General features: G+C 47.5%; 1 protein-coding gene across 1 annotated transcript in view; it reads left to right on the top strand.

Moving 5' to 3' along the window:
• cog4 (component of oligomeric golgi complex 4) overlaps positions 1-13,989 on the top strand; it is a 60,921-nt gene that overhangs the window by 19,529 nt on the left and 27,403 nt on the right. Inside the window, exons 7-8 of the mRNA XM_085990958.1 lie at positions 8,247-8,404; positions 12,242-12,300. Of these exons, the coding sequence (XP_085847084.1) occupies positions 8,247-8,404; positions 12,242-12,300 (217 nt within the window). The remainder of the gene's footprint in view (positions 1-8,246; positions 8,405-12,241; positions 12,301-13,989) is intronic.

Raw genomic sequence — 13,989 nt, forward strand, 5'->3', positions numbered from 1 at the left:
TGTTTATCCAAATGTCCTGTTACTGTCTCCTTAATAATGGACTCTAACATTTTACCAACCACAGATGTTAGGCTAACAGGTCTATAGTTTCCAGCCTTCTGCCTACTACCCTTTTTAAATAAGGGTGTTACATTAGCAGTTTTCCAATCTGCTGGGACCTTTGCTGAGTCCAGGGAGTTTTGGAAAATTATTACCAATGCATCCACAATCCCTAACGCCACTTCCCTCAAGACCCTAGGATGCAAGCCATCAGGTCCAGGGGATTTATCCGCCTTGAGTCCCATTATTTTACCAAGTACCACTTCCTTAGTGATTTTAATCGTATTTAGCTCTTCCCCCCCCCCCCCCCCCCCAGAGCCCCCTGTTTGTCCAGTGTTGGGATATTCTTAGTGTCCTCTACCGTAAAGACTGATACAAAATATTTGTTCACCGTTTTTGCCATCTCCATGTCTCCCACCATTAATTTCCCGGTCTCATCCTCTAAGGGACCAACATTTACTTTAGCCACCCTTTTTTTCTTTTTATATAACTATAGAAACTTTTGCTATCTGTTTTTATATTTTTTGCTAATTTACTTTAATAATAATAATAATAATCAACTTTATTGTCATTGTTAGTGCACAAGTGCAGTACAACGAAATGTAGGCTTGCGGCTCCCGAGAGTGTACATTTAGATTAAGACATTTAAACATTCAACATTCATTTGGCTTGTAATACATTAACATAAACATAATAAAGTGCATTGGCAGATGTGCAGGCTTTAGAGTTTATTTGTGGAGTTCAGTAGGATGACAGCCCTGGGAAAGAAGCTGTTCCTAAATCTGGTCGTACGGGTGCGAATGCATCTGTAGCGTCTCCCAGATGGCAGGAGGGCGAACAGACTGTGGCTGGGGTGGGTAGGGTCTTTGATGATGGTCTGTGACCTCCGTAAATAGCGTTTCTGGTATATGTGCTCTATGGTCGGTAGCCGGGTGCCGGTAATGCGTTGGGCAGTTTTGACTACCCGCTGCAGGGCTTTCCGGTCATAGTAGTAGCTACAGCTGCCATACCATACTGTGATACAGTTCGTCAGGATGCTCTCTATTGTGCAGTGGTAAAAGTTAGAGAGGATCAGGGGTGACAGGTTACATCCCTTCAGCCTCCTTAGGAAATATAGGCGCTGCTGGGCCTTCTTCACCAGAGAGGAGGTATTGAGGGACCAGGAGAGGTCCTCCGTGATGTGGACTCCGAGGAACTTAAAGCTGTCCACCCTTTCCACCACAGCCCCATGGATGTGGATGGGGGTGTGACTTCCGCCTTTAGACTTCCTGAAGTCCACAATGATTTCTTTGGTCCACAATTTATCTTCCCTTTCTTAATCAATCTTTTAGTTATTTTTTGCTGTCTTTTAAAGACTTCCCAATCTTCTATCCTCCCACTAGATTTGGCTACCTTATATGCCCTTGTTTTTAGTCAGATACTATCCTTAATTACTTTACTTAGCCACGGATGGCTATCTTTTCTTTTACACCCTTTTTTCCCTCAGTGGAATATATATTTTTTGGAAGTTGTAAAATAACTCCTTAAATGTACACCACTGATCATGTACCGTGTTACCCTTTAATCTATTTTCCCAGTCCACTCTAATTAATTCCGCTCTCATACCTTCATAGTCTTCTTTATTCAAGCTCAGCATGCTTGTTTGAGATCCAACCTTCTCACCCTCTAATTGAATATGGAATTCAACCATGTTATGGTCACTCATTCCAAGGGGATCCTTTACTAGGACATTTTTAATTAATCCTGTCTCATTACACAGGACCAAATCTAAGGTTGCTTGCCCCCTGGTCAGTTCAGTTACACACTGCTCAAGAAACTCATCCCTAATACACTCAATGAACTCATCCTCAAGGCTGCTCTGCCCAATTTGATTTGTCCAGTTAATATGATAGTTAAAATCCCCCATAATTATAGCTGTTCCCTTATTACAAGCCTCAACTATTTCCTGATTAATACTCCGTCCAACAGATTTGCAACTGTTCGGAGGCGTATAGATGACGCCCACTAGTGTTTTTTTCCCCTTATTATTCCTTATCTCCACACAAACTGTTTCACTATCCTGCTCCTTTGACCCAATATCATTTCTCTGTATGGGGGTGTCCCTCACACTGACACTATTCCTGCTGTATGGGGGTGTCCCTCACACTGACACTATTCCTGCTGTATGGGGGTGTCCCTCACACTGACACTATTCCTGCTGTATGGGGGTGTCCCTCACACTGACACTATTCCTGCTGTATGGGGGTGTCTCTCACACTGACACTATTCCTGCTGTATGGGGGTGTCCCTCACACTGACACTATTCCTGCTGTATGGGGGTGTCCCTCACACTGACACTATTCCTGCTGTATGGGGGTGTCTCTCACACTGACACTATTCCTGCTGTATGGGGGTGTCCCTCACACTGACACTATTCCTGCTGTATGGGGGTGTCTATTTCCAACACGTGGAGCAGTTTGCTGACCAACCTGCCACTGGCGGGCAGGGAGGGAGTAGGACTATTCCAAGCTGCATTTCTAACACTCTACGGGCAGTGTAATAAAACCAAAGGTTCTCCTAAAAGCAGTAGGAGTATCTAACAATTCCTATTCCCCAGCAAATAGAGGTGTCCCTCACACTGACACTACTGCTGTATGGGGGTGTCCCTCACACTGACACTATTCCTGCTGTATGGGGGTGTCTCTCACACTGACACTATTCCTGCTGTATGGGGGTGTCTCTCACACTGACACTATTGCTGCTGTATGGGGGTGTCTCTCACACTGACACTATTCCTGCTGTGTGGGGGTGTCTCTCACACTTACACTATTCCTGCTGTATGGGGGTGTCCCTCACACTGACACTATTCCTGCTGTATGGGGGTGTCTCTCACACTGACACTATTCCTGCTGTATGGGGGTGTCCCTCACACTGACACTATTCCTGCTGTATGGGGGTGTCTCTCACACTGACACTATTCCTGCTGTATGGGGGTGTCCCTCACACTGACACTATTCCTGCTGTATGGGGGTGTCTCTCACACTGACACTATTCCTGCTGTATGGGGGTGCCTCTCACCCTGACACTATTCCTGCTGTATGGGGGTGTCTCTCACACTGACACTATTCCTGCTGTATGGGGGTGTCCCTCACACTGACACTATTCCTGCTGTATGGGGGTGTCTATTTCCAACACGTGGAGCAGTTTGCTGACCAACCTGCCACTGGCGGGCAGGGAGGGAGTAGGACTATTCCAAGCTGCATTTCTAACACTCTACGGGCAGTGTAATAAAACCAAAGGTTCTCCTAAAAGCAGTAGGAGTATCTAACAATTCCTATTCCCCAGCAAATAGAGGTGTCCCTCACACTGACACTACTGCTGTATGGGGGTGTCCCTCACACTGACACTATTCCTGCTGTATGGGGGTGTCCCTCACACTGACACTACTGCTGTATGGGGGTGTCTCTCACACTGACACTATTCCTGCTGTATGGGGGTGTCTCTCACACTGACACTATTCCTGCTGTATGGGGATGTCTCTCACACTGACACTATTGCTGCTGTATGGGGGTGTCTCTCACACTGACACTATTCCTGCTGTGTGGGGGTGTCTCTCACACTTACACTATTCCTGCTGTATGGGGGTGTCCCTCACACTGACACTATTCCTGCTGTATGGGGGTGTCTCTCACACTGACACTATTCCTGCTGTATGGGGGTGTCCCTCACACTGACACTATTCCTGCTGTATGGGGGTGTCCCTCACACTGACACTATTCCTGCTGTATGGGGGTGCCTCTCACCCTGACACTATTTCTGCTGTATGCGGGTGTCCCTCACACTGACACTATTCCTGCTGTATGGGGGTGTCTCTCACATTGACACTATTCCTGCTGTATGGGGGTGTCCCTCACACTGACACTATTCCTGCTGTATGGGGGTGTCCCTCACACTGACACTATTCCTGCTGTATGGGGGTGTCTCTCACACTGACACTATTCCTGCTGTACGGTGGTGTCCCTCACACTGACACTATTCCTGCTGTAGGGGGGTGTCTCTCACACTGACACTATTCCTGCTGTATGGGGGTCTCTCTCACACTGACACTATTGCTGCTGTATGGGGGTGTCCCTCACACTGACACTATTCCTGCTGTATGGGGGTGTCTCTCACACTGACACTATTCCTGCTGTATGGGGGTGTCCCTCACACTGACACTATTCCTGCTGTATGGGGGTGTCCCTCACACTGACACTATTCCTGCTGTATGGGGGTGTCCCTCACACTGACACTATTCCTGCTGTATGGGGGTGTCTCTCACACTGACACTATTACTGCTGTATGGGGGTGTCCCTCACACTGACATTATTCCTGCTGTACGGGGGTGTCCCTCACACTGACACTATTCCTGCTGTATGGGGGTGTCTCTCACACTGACACTATTCCTGCTGTATGGGAGTGTCTCTCACACTGACACTATTCCTGCTGTATGGGGGTGTCTCTCACACTGACACTATTGCTGCTGTATGGGGGTGTCTCTCACACTGACACTATTCCTGCTGTATGGGAGTGTCTCTCACACTGACACTATTCCTGCTGTATGGGGGTGTCTCTCACACTGACACTATTGCTGCTGTACGAGGGTGTCCCTCACACTGACACTATTGCTGCTGTATGGGGGTGTCTCTCACACTGACACTATTCCTGCTGTATGGGGGTGTCCCTCACACTGACACTATTCCTGCTGTATGGGGGTGTCCCTCACACTGACACTATTGCTGCTGTGTGGGGGTGTCTCTCACACTGACACTATTCCTGCTGTACGGGGGTGTCCCTCACACTGACACTATTGCTGCTGTATGGGGGTGTCCCTCACACTGACACTATTCCTGCTGTATGGGGGTGTCCCTCACACTGACACTATTCCTGCTGTATGGGGGTGTCCCTCACACTGACACTATTGCTGCTGTGTGGGGGTGTCTCTCACACTGACACTATTCCTGCTGTACGGGGGTGTCCCTCACACTGACACTATTGCTGCTGTATGGGGGTGTCTCTCACACTGACACTATTCCTGCTGTATGGGGGTGTCCCTCACACTGACACTATTCCTGCTGTGTGGGGGTGTCTCTCACACTGACACTATTCCTGCTGTATGGGGGTGTCTCTCACTCTGACACCATTCCTGCTGTATGGGGGTGTCTCTCACACTGACACTATTCCTGCTGTATGGGGGTGTCTCTCACACTGACACTATTCCTGCTGTATGGGGGTGTCTCTCACACTGACACTATTTCTGCTGTACGGGGGTCTCTCTCACACTGACACTATTCCTGCTGTATGGGGGTGTCTCTCACACTGACACTATTCCTGCTGTATGGGGGTGTCCCTCACACTGACACTATTCCTGCTGTATGGGGGTCTCTCTCACACTTACACTATTCCTGCTGTATGGGGGTGTCCCTCACACTGACACTATTTCTGCTGTACGGGGGTCTCTCTCACACTGACACTATTCCTGCTGTATGGGGGTGTCCCTCACACTGACACTATTCCTGCTGTATGGGGGTGTCTCTCACATTGACACTATTCCTGCTGTACGGGGGTGTCCCTCACACTGACACTATTCCTGCTGTATGGGGGTGTCCCTCACACTGACACTATTCCTGCTGAATGGGGGTGTCCCTCACACTGACACTACTCCTGCTGTATGGGGGTGTCTCTCACACTGACACTATTCCTGCTGTACGGGGGTGTCCCTCACACTGACACTATTTCTGCTGTACGGGGGTGTCCCTCACACTGACACTACTCCTGCTGTATGGGGGTGTCTCTCACACTGACACTATTCCTGCTGTACGGGGGTGTCCCTCACACTGACACTATTCCTGCTGTATGGGGGTGTCTCTCACACTGACACTATTCCTGCTGTATGGGGGTGTCTCTCACACTGACACTATTCCTGCTGTATGGGGGTCTCTCTCACACTGACACTATTCCTGCTGTATGGGGGTGTCTCTCACACTGACACTATTTCTGCTGTATGGGGGTGTCCCTCACACTGACACTATTCCTGCTGAATGGGGGTGTCTCTCACACTGACACTATTCCTGCTGTATGGGGGTGTCTCTCACACTGACACTATTTCTGCTGTATGGGGGTGTCTCTCACACTGACACTATTCCTGCTGTACGGGGGTGTCCCTCACACTGACACTATTCCTGCTGAATGGGGGTGTCCCTCACACTGACACTACTCCTGCTGTATGGGGGTCTCTCTCACACTGACACTATTCCTGCTGTACGGGGGTGTCCCTCATACTGACACTATTCCTGCTGTATGGGGGTCTCTCTCACACTTACACTATTCCTGCTGTATGGGGGTGTCCCTCACACTGACACTATTTCTGCTGTACGGGGGTCTCTCTCACACTGACACTATTCCTGCTGTATGGGGGTGTCCCTCACACTGACACTATTCCTGCTGTATGGGGGTGTCTCTCACATTGACACTATTCCTGCTGTACGGGGGTGTCCCTCACACTGACACTATTCCTGCTGAATGGGGGTGTCCCTCACACTGACACTACTCCTGCTGTATGGGGGTGTCTCTCACACTGACACTATTCCTGCTGTACGGGGGTGTCCCTCACACTGACACTATTCCTGCTGTATGGGGGTGTCTCTCACACTGACACTATTCCTGCTGTATGGGGGTGTCTCTCACACTGACACTATTCCTGCTGTATGGGGGTGTCTCTCACACTGACACTATTTCTGCTGTATGGGGGTGTCCCTCACACTGACACTATTCCTGCTGTATGGGGGTGTCCCTCACACTGACACTATTCCTGCTGTACGGGGGTCTCACACTGACACTATTCCTGCTGTATGGGGGTGTCTCTCACACTGACACTATTTCTGCTGTATGGGGGTGTCCCTCACACTGACACTATTCCTGCTGAATGGGGGTGTCCCTCACACTGACACTATTCCTGCTGTATGGGGGTGTCTCTCACACTGACACTATTCCTGCTGTATGGGGGTGTCCCTCACACTGACACTATTCCTGCTGTACGGGGGTGTCCCTCACACTGACACTATTCCTGCTGTATGGGGGTGTCCCTCACACTGACACTATTCCTGCTGTACGGGGGTGTCCCTCACACTGACACTATTCCTGCTGTATGGGGGTGTCTCTCACACTGACACTATTCCTGCTGTACGGGGGTCTCTCTCACACTGACACTATTCCTGCTGTACGGGGGTGTCCCTCACACTGACACTATTCCTGCTGAATGGGGGTGTCCCTCACACTGACACTATTCCTGCTGTACGGGGGTGTCCCTCACACTGACACTATTCCTGCTGAATGGGGGTGTCCCTCACACTGACACTATTCCTGCTGTACGGGGGTCTCTCTCACACTGACACTATTCCTGCTGTACGGGGGTGTCCCTCACACTGACACTATTCCTGCTGTACGGGGGTGTCCCTCACACTGACACTATTCCTGCTGTATGGGGGTGTCCCTCACACTGACACTATTCCTGCTGTACGGGGGTGTCCCTCACACTGACACTATTCCTGCTGAATGGGGGTGTCCCTCACACTGACACTATTCCTGCTGTACGGGGGTGTCCCTCACACTGACACTATTCCTGCTGAATGGGGGTGTCCCTCACACTGACACTATTCCTGCTGTACGGGGGTCTCTCTCACACTGACACTGCTCTCATTCCCAGTTGTAATTTTCTGAGCGCTTTATGCAGCATTATTGTTCCCGTTATTGTTTTTTTCTTTTCTTGCTGGGGTACTGTACCAAAGTAAACTGTAGCTCTACACGCTTCTCTGAATTAATAATTGGTTGCAGGCAAAATAGATGTATGCATAAAGCTGCAGAATGTTCTCTCTTGCTGGCTGTGAGCGTCCCGTGTGCAACTTTCAGCTCAGTGTCGCCCCAGCTTCGAGGGTATTGGGCTCATAGCTGCCTATTTGTCTTTAAGCACTAAAATGACAGTACCTCTCGGATTGGTTACATGATGGCTGCTGTGTGAAATGGAAAATGTCACACTGGTGCATTAACTCCTCTGAGATTGGGGCTGAGGCACATGGTTGAGGTAGAGTGGAGGAGGTTTATTTTCCATCGAACCTCTAAGAGGGATTCAGAACTTCGAGGGGTGGTTTTGATGGTGCAGAGCTCATATTGTTGTTTGATCTGTCCCACAGGGATCGCTCGAATAGTGGAGACTCACCAGCCCATTGTCGAGACGTACTATGGGCCTGGGCGTCTGTACACACTTATTAAGTACCTACAGGTGGAGTGTGATCAACAGGCTGAAAAGGTGGTGGACAAGTTCATTCAGCAGAGGGATTACCACAGAAAGGCAAGTCAGAGTTCCTTTATCGCTGTTTTAAAAAAAAAATCTTTCATAGAATGGTTACAGCACAGAAGTAGGCCTTTCGGCCCATCAAGCCTGTGCCAACGCTCAGCTAGTCCCACTCCCCCGCCCTTTCCCTGTAGCCCTGCAAGTTTTTTTCCTTCAGATACTTATCCAGCTCCCTTTTGAAAGATAAGATTGAGTCTGCCTCTACCACCCTTTCAGGCAGTGCATTCCAGATCTTAGCTGCTCGCTGTGTAAAAAAAGTTTTTTCTTACGTCGCCTTTGGTTCTTTTGCCAATCACCTTAAATCTGTGTCCTGTGGTTCTCGACCCTTCTGCCAATGGGAACAGTTTATGTCTATCTACTCTGTCCAGACCCCTCATGATTTTGAACACCTCTATCAAATCTCCTCTCAACCTTCTCTGCTCCAAGGAGAACAACACCAGCTTATCCAGTCTATCAACATAACTGAAGTCCCTCATTCCTGGAATCATTCTCATAAATCTTTTCTGCACCTTCTCTAAGGCCTTCGCATCCTTCCTAAAGTGTGGTGCCCAGAATTGGGCACAATACTCCAGTTGGGGCCGGACCAGTATTTTATACAGGTTCATCATAATTTCCACACTTTTGTACTCTATGCATCTATTTATGAAGTCCAGGATCCCATAAGCCTTTTTAACTGCTTTCTCAACCTGCACTGCCACCTTCAACAATTTGTGCACACATACCCCTAGGTGTCTCTGTTCGTGCACCCCCTTTAGGATTGTACTATTTAGTTTATATATCCTCTCCTCATTCTTTCTACCAAAATGGTTCACTTCGTACTTTCTGCGTTAAATTTCATCTGCCACGTGTCCGCCCATTTCACTAGCCTGTCTATGTTTTTCTGAAGTCTATCACTCCTCCTCACTGTTCACTATACCTTTTGTCTCCTGTTGTTTTGTAAGGTTCCCTCTTTGCCCGCTGCTGGCCCAATAAGGAAGTAATTATAGGATGATACAGCAGAGAAGGAGGCCATTCCGCCCATCATGCCTGTGTCGGCTCTTTGAAAGAACTATCCAATTAGTCGCACTCCCCTGCCCTTTCCCCACAGCCCTGCGAATTTTTTCCCTTCAAGACTTTATCCAATTCCCTTTTGAAAGTTACTATTGAATCTGCTTCCACCGCCCTTTCAGGCAGTTCATTCCCGATCGTATCAACTCGCTGTGTAAAAACAATAAAATTCTCCTCTTAGCTTTGTAAAGCCAAAATCAGATCAGCTATGATAGTAAGTGGTGCGGGGCCCAGTAACGCAATGCTGGCCAAAGTTGTCAAGCCGCAGCGGTTGAGTGGCGAGGGTTAGCAGCAGGTCAGTGAGCAGCACATGTCGGGGGTGAGTACGGATCAGAGACTCGGAGTTAGACTTCATTAAAGATTGGAAACCAGACTGTCTAAACACTAGGAATGAGGATTCTTTCTTTGTTTAAATGGACTATCTACCTCCCTTACTTAAAGCGTAACTTTACTCATTAAATCCCGGCTTGTCGACCTTGACGCTGAGGCTGCAAGAAAAATCGCCTCTATTATTTGAGTTTTTTCTGTCCATTGCCAGCATCTGTTCCGATGTATGTGGTATGGAAAATGTCGCTGTTAGAAACAGTGTAGGCAAACATTCAAATGGGATAACTCGATTTTTAGTTTATTTCCGTCAATTGACCATAAGCTAAAATATCAAGGCCAGAGAGAGCGACAGCCATTTCCCCCTCCCCGCCAGTTTTCTCCCCTCTTCTCCTGAGTTTGATTTCACAGGTACCACCAACATTCCAATACCTTGCCCAAGGGGTCACTGTTCATGTGGGATGCCACTTCTGATTGCTAAGTGATCACTCCTGCTGAAAATTGTCCGTGTTATGGACAGGATTTGGGTTGGCTGTGGTGCAGTCGCTTAATAAGAACATTAGAAATAGGAGCAGGAGTAGGCCATTTGGCCCTTCGAGCCTGCTCCGCCATTCAATAAGATCATGGCTGATCTGCCTCATCTCCACTTTCCTGAACTATCCCCGTATCCCTTAATTCCCTTAATATTCAAAAATTTATCGATCTCTGTCTTTAATATATTCAATGACTGAGCTGCCACAGCCCTCGAGTAGAGAATTCCAAAGATTCACCACCCTCTGAGTGAAGACATTTCTCCTCACCTTCGTCCTGAATGGCCGACCCATTATTCTGAGACTGTGACCCCTGGTTCTAGACTCCCCAGCCAGGGGAAACATACTCCCTGCATCTACCCTGTCAAGCCCTGTAAGAATTTTGTATGTTTCAATGAGATCACCTCTCATTCTTCTAAACTCTAGAGAATATAGGCCCAGTCTACTCAATCTCTCCTCATAGGACAATTCCCCCCATCCCAGGAACCAGTCTGGTGAACCACCATTGCACTCTCTATGGCAAGTGTATCCTTCCTTAGGTAAGGAGACTAAAACTGTACACAATACTCCAGGTGTGGTCTCGCCAGGGCCCTATATAATTGCAATAAGATGTCTTTACTCTTATACTCAAATCCTCTTGTAATAAAGGCCAACATACCATTTGCTTTCCTAATTGCTTGATGTACTTGCATGTTAACTTTCAGTGATTCGTGTACAGGGACACCCAGGTCCCTCTGAATACCAACATTTCCCAATATCTCACCATTTAAAAAAAATACTCTGCTTTTCTATTTTTCTTACCAAAGTGGATAACTTCACATTTCTCCACATTATATTCCATTTGCCATGTTTAAATAGTCCGCAAATAGTGGCAGGCTAGGTTTACACACACCTCAGAACCGATGCTAGGCTGGTTATGGGCATAAGAGCTCATAATGGAGTTTTTCTGCCCTCATCCCCTTTAGCTCCAGGAGACTCGGGTCAACTTTCGAACCCTCCCCTCCCACCAACCATGGCTAAGATCAACTAACTCGGCTCAGACCAGAGGTTCAACCCTGTAACCTTCCTGGCTTAGTATCTCACCACACCACACCATCAAAGCCATGAGGGAGTTAGGGGAGAGAATGCAATTTATATCCCATTTGTTATTCATGAGTTATCAGGCTTTAACCTGTGGCTCCTCATCATTATCTATTTGTGTGTGTCTCCTATAGATTGCTCTAGTTTTGTGTTGGCCATCTAGTGCTGTGTTCTTTTGGCTCGGTGGCATACACTTTGATTTGTTTTTTTGCCCTACTCGACAGATGACAGCCACTCTTGTAGGGCTACAGTCCCATGATTGGCTGTCCTCTGGTATCGTGTCCATTCTTCCCGTTTGAACCTGGACGCTGAGTATCAGTGGGCTATTTGACTTTATGGACCATCACAGCCAAGTTCAGTCTTATCCTCACAATGCACAGCGCAGGAATCCTGTTTTTTTTTACTGCCCCAGTTCAGGGCCAGTTGCAGGATCTGCACTAAAACGGTACAGTTTAATGCAGTGTTGTGTGGTGCTTCTTCTCCCTTTATTCTCGCTTCTCTTAAATAGCACCCTGTGCCATGGACCATTCTCTACCCAGGAGGGCAGGCAGGGGCACCCTGTAAAATGTCTGCTGGGAGGGATGTGTGTGTCGCCTGACCTATTTTTATTTCCATTGTTTTCTATCCCACGGAAGGGTACCTAATCTTCAGTTGGTGGAGACTGGACAGTCCCTTCCTGAGGAACTGTGACCATAAACCTGGGTCTAACCTTTTATCGGCACAGCGATTTGGTGCATCGGTGGCCATGGTGCCAATTCTGGTTCTAAAGTTACTATTTGCAGTTGGGTCCTTACTGTAACGCCGTGTTAAAAGCAAGACAAATATTGACTTCATTCATTTTGTGGCTTTGCAGTTCCAGCGAGTACAGAACAGTATGATGAGAAGCTTAACAATGGACAAAATAGAGCCCAGGTATGAATGTACTCTGAGTAGCTATATACAGGGAACTTTGTGCTATCCGGCACCGACGGGACCGAGCTGCTGCCGTTGCCTCAAAACTGCCGGACACTCCAGAGTTAATGTTGAACGGAGATTCTTATCTCCGTATCTGACAACAAACACTGTTGCTTAGCAACAGCTTCTAAACACTCGGGTGTGGCTGCAAGTGTCTGTAGCTGAAGCTGTTGCTATAGCTACAGACCTTGCAGTGCTTGACTGGGGAAAAAAAGCAAAGAAAAGAAACGAAAAGAATAAAAAACGGCTCCTGATTTTTGCCGGTGGCTCCAGCTTGCCGGATGGTTCGCCTCCGGATAACTCAAGTTTCCTGTACTGTTAGCACCCTGGTTTTGTTCAGAAGAAACACGGTTAAACTGTTGGTTATTATTCCCTCTCTTTTTTTGACCTATAAATGTCTCCACTCCTCTTCTGAAGGCATGGGTTCTTGGAGTACAGGTATTGTCTACTACCTTGTTCTTCATGTATGAACCCAGACAGCAAGTGTTGGCAGTGTATTTGACCATTGAAGGCACAGAAGGAGGCCATTCAGCCCATCATGCCTGTGTCAATCCAGCTATCCAATGAATTCCATTCCCCTGCTCTTTCCCTATAGCCCTGTAATTTTTTCCCCTTCAGGTATTTATCCAAATCCCTTTGGAATGTTAATATTGAATCTGCTCCTACCACCCTTTCAGGCAGTGCATTCCAGATCACAACAACTCGCTGTGTAAAAAATGTTTCCCCATGTCACCTCTGGTTCTTTTGCCAGGGTAAATCATCATAAATCTGTGTCCTCTGGTTACTGACCCTTCTGCCACTGGAAACAGTTTCTCCTTATTTACTCTATCAAAGCCATTCATGATTTTGAACACCTTGATCAAATGTCCCCTTAACCTTCTCTGCTCGAAGGAGAACAATCCCAGCTTCTCTAGTCTCTCCACGTAACTGATGTCACTCATCCCTGGAACCATTCTTGTAAATCTCTTCTGCACCCTCTCCAAGGCCTTGTCATCCTTTCTAAAGTGCTGTGCCCAGAATTGAACACAGTACACCAGCTGAAGCCTAACCAATGTTTTATAAAGGTTTAGCATAACTTCCTTGCTTTTGTACTCTATTCCTCTATTAATATAGCCATGGATCCCATCTGCTTTGTTAACGGCCTTTCAACTTGCCCTGCCACCTTCAAAGGTGTGACCCCCCAGGTCTCTCTGTTCCTGCATCCCCTTTAAAATTGTACCCTTTAGTTTATATTGCCTCTCCTCATTCTTCCTACCAAAATGTATCACTTTAGACTTCTCTGCGTTAAATCGCATCTGCCACGTGTCTGCCCACTTCACCAGTCTGTATTTCCGAGTTTCCTATCATCTGTAAACTTTGACATTATGTCCTGTATACCCAAGTCTCGGTCATTAAAATATATCAAAAAGAGCAGTGGTCTTAATACCGTCCCCTGGGGAACACGACTGTATATCTCTCTTCAGTCTAAAAAATGACTGTTCACTGCTACTCTCTGCTTTCTGTCCCTTAGCCAATTTTGTATCCATGCTGTCACTGCCCATTTAATCCCATGGGCTTTAATTTTTCTAACAAGTCTATTATGTGGTACTTTGTCAAACGCCTTTTGAAAGTCCATATACACAACATCAACTGCACTGTCTGCATCAT

This window comes from Somniosus microcephalus, chromosome 6 (assembly GCF_052327205.1).
Source record: "Somniosus microcephalus isolate GS21.2 chromosome 6, FLI_Smic_1.0, whole genome shotgun sequence".
Classification (NCBI taxonomy): domain Eukaryota; kingdom Metazoa; phylum Chordata; class Chondrichthyes; order Squaliformes; family Somniosidae; genus Somniosus; species Somniosus microcephalus.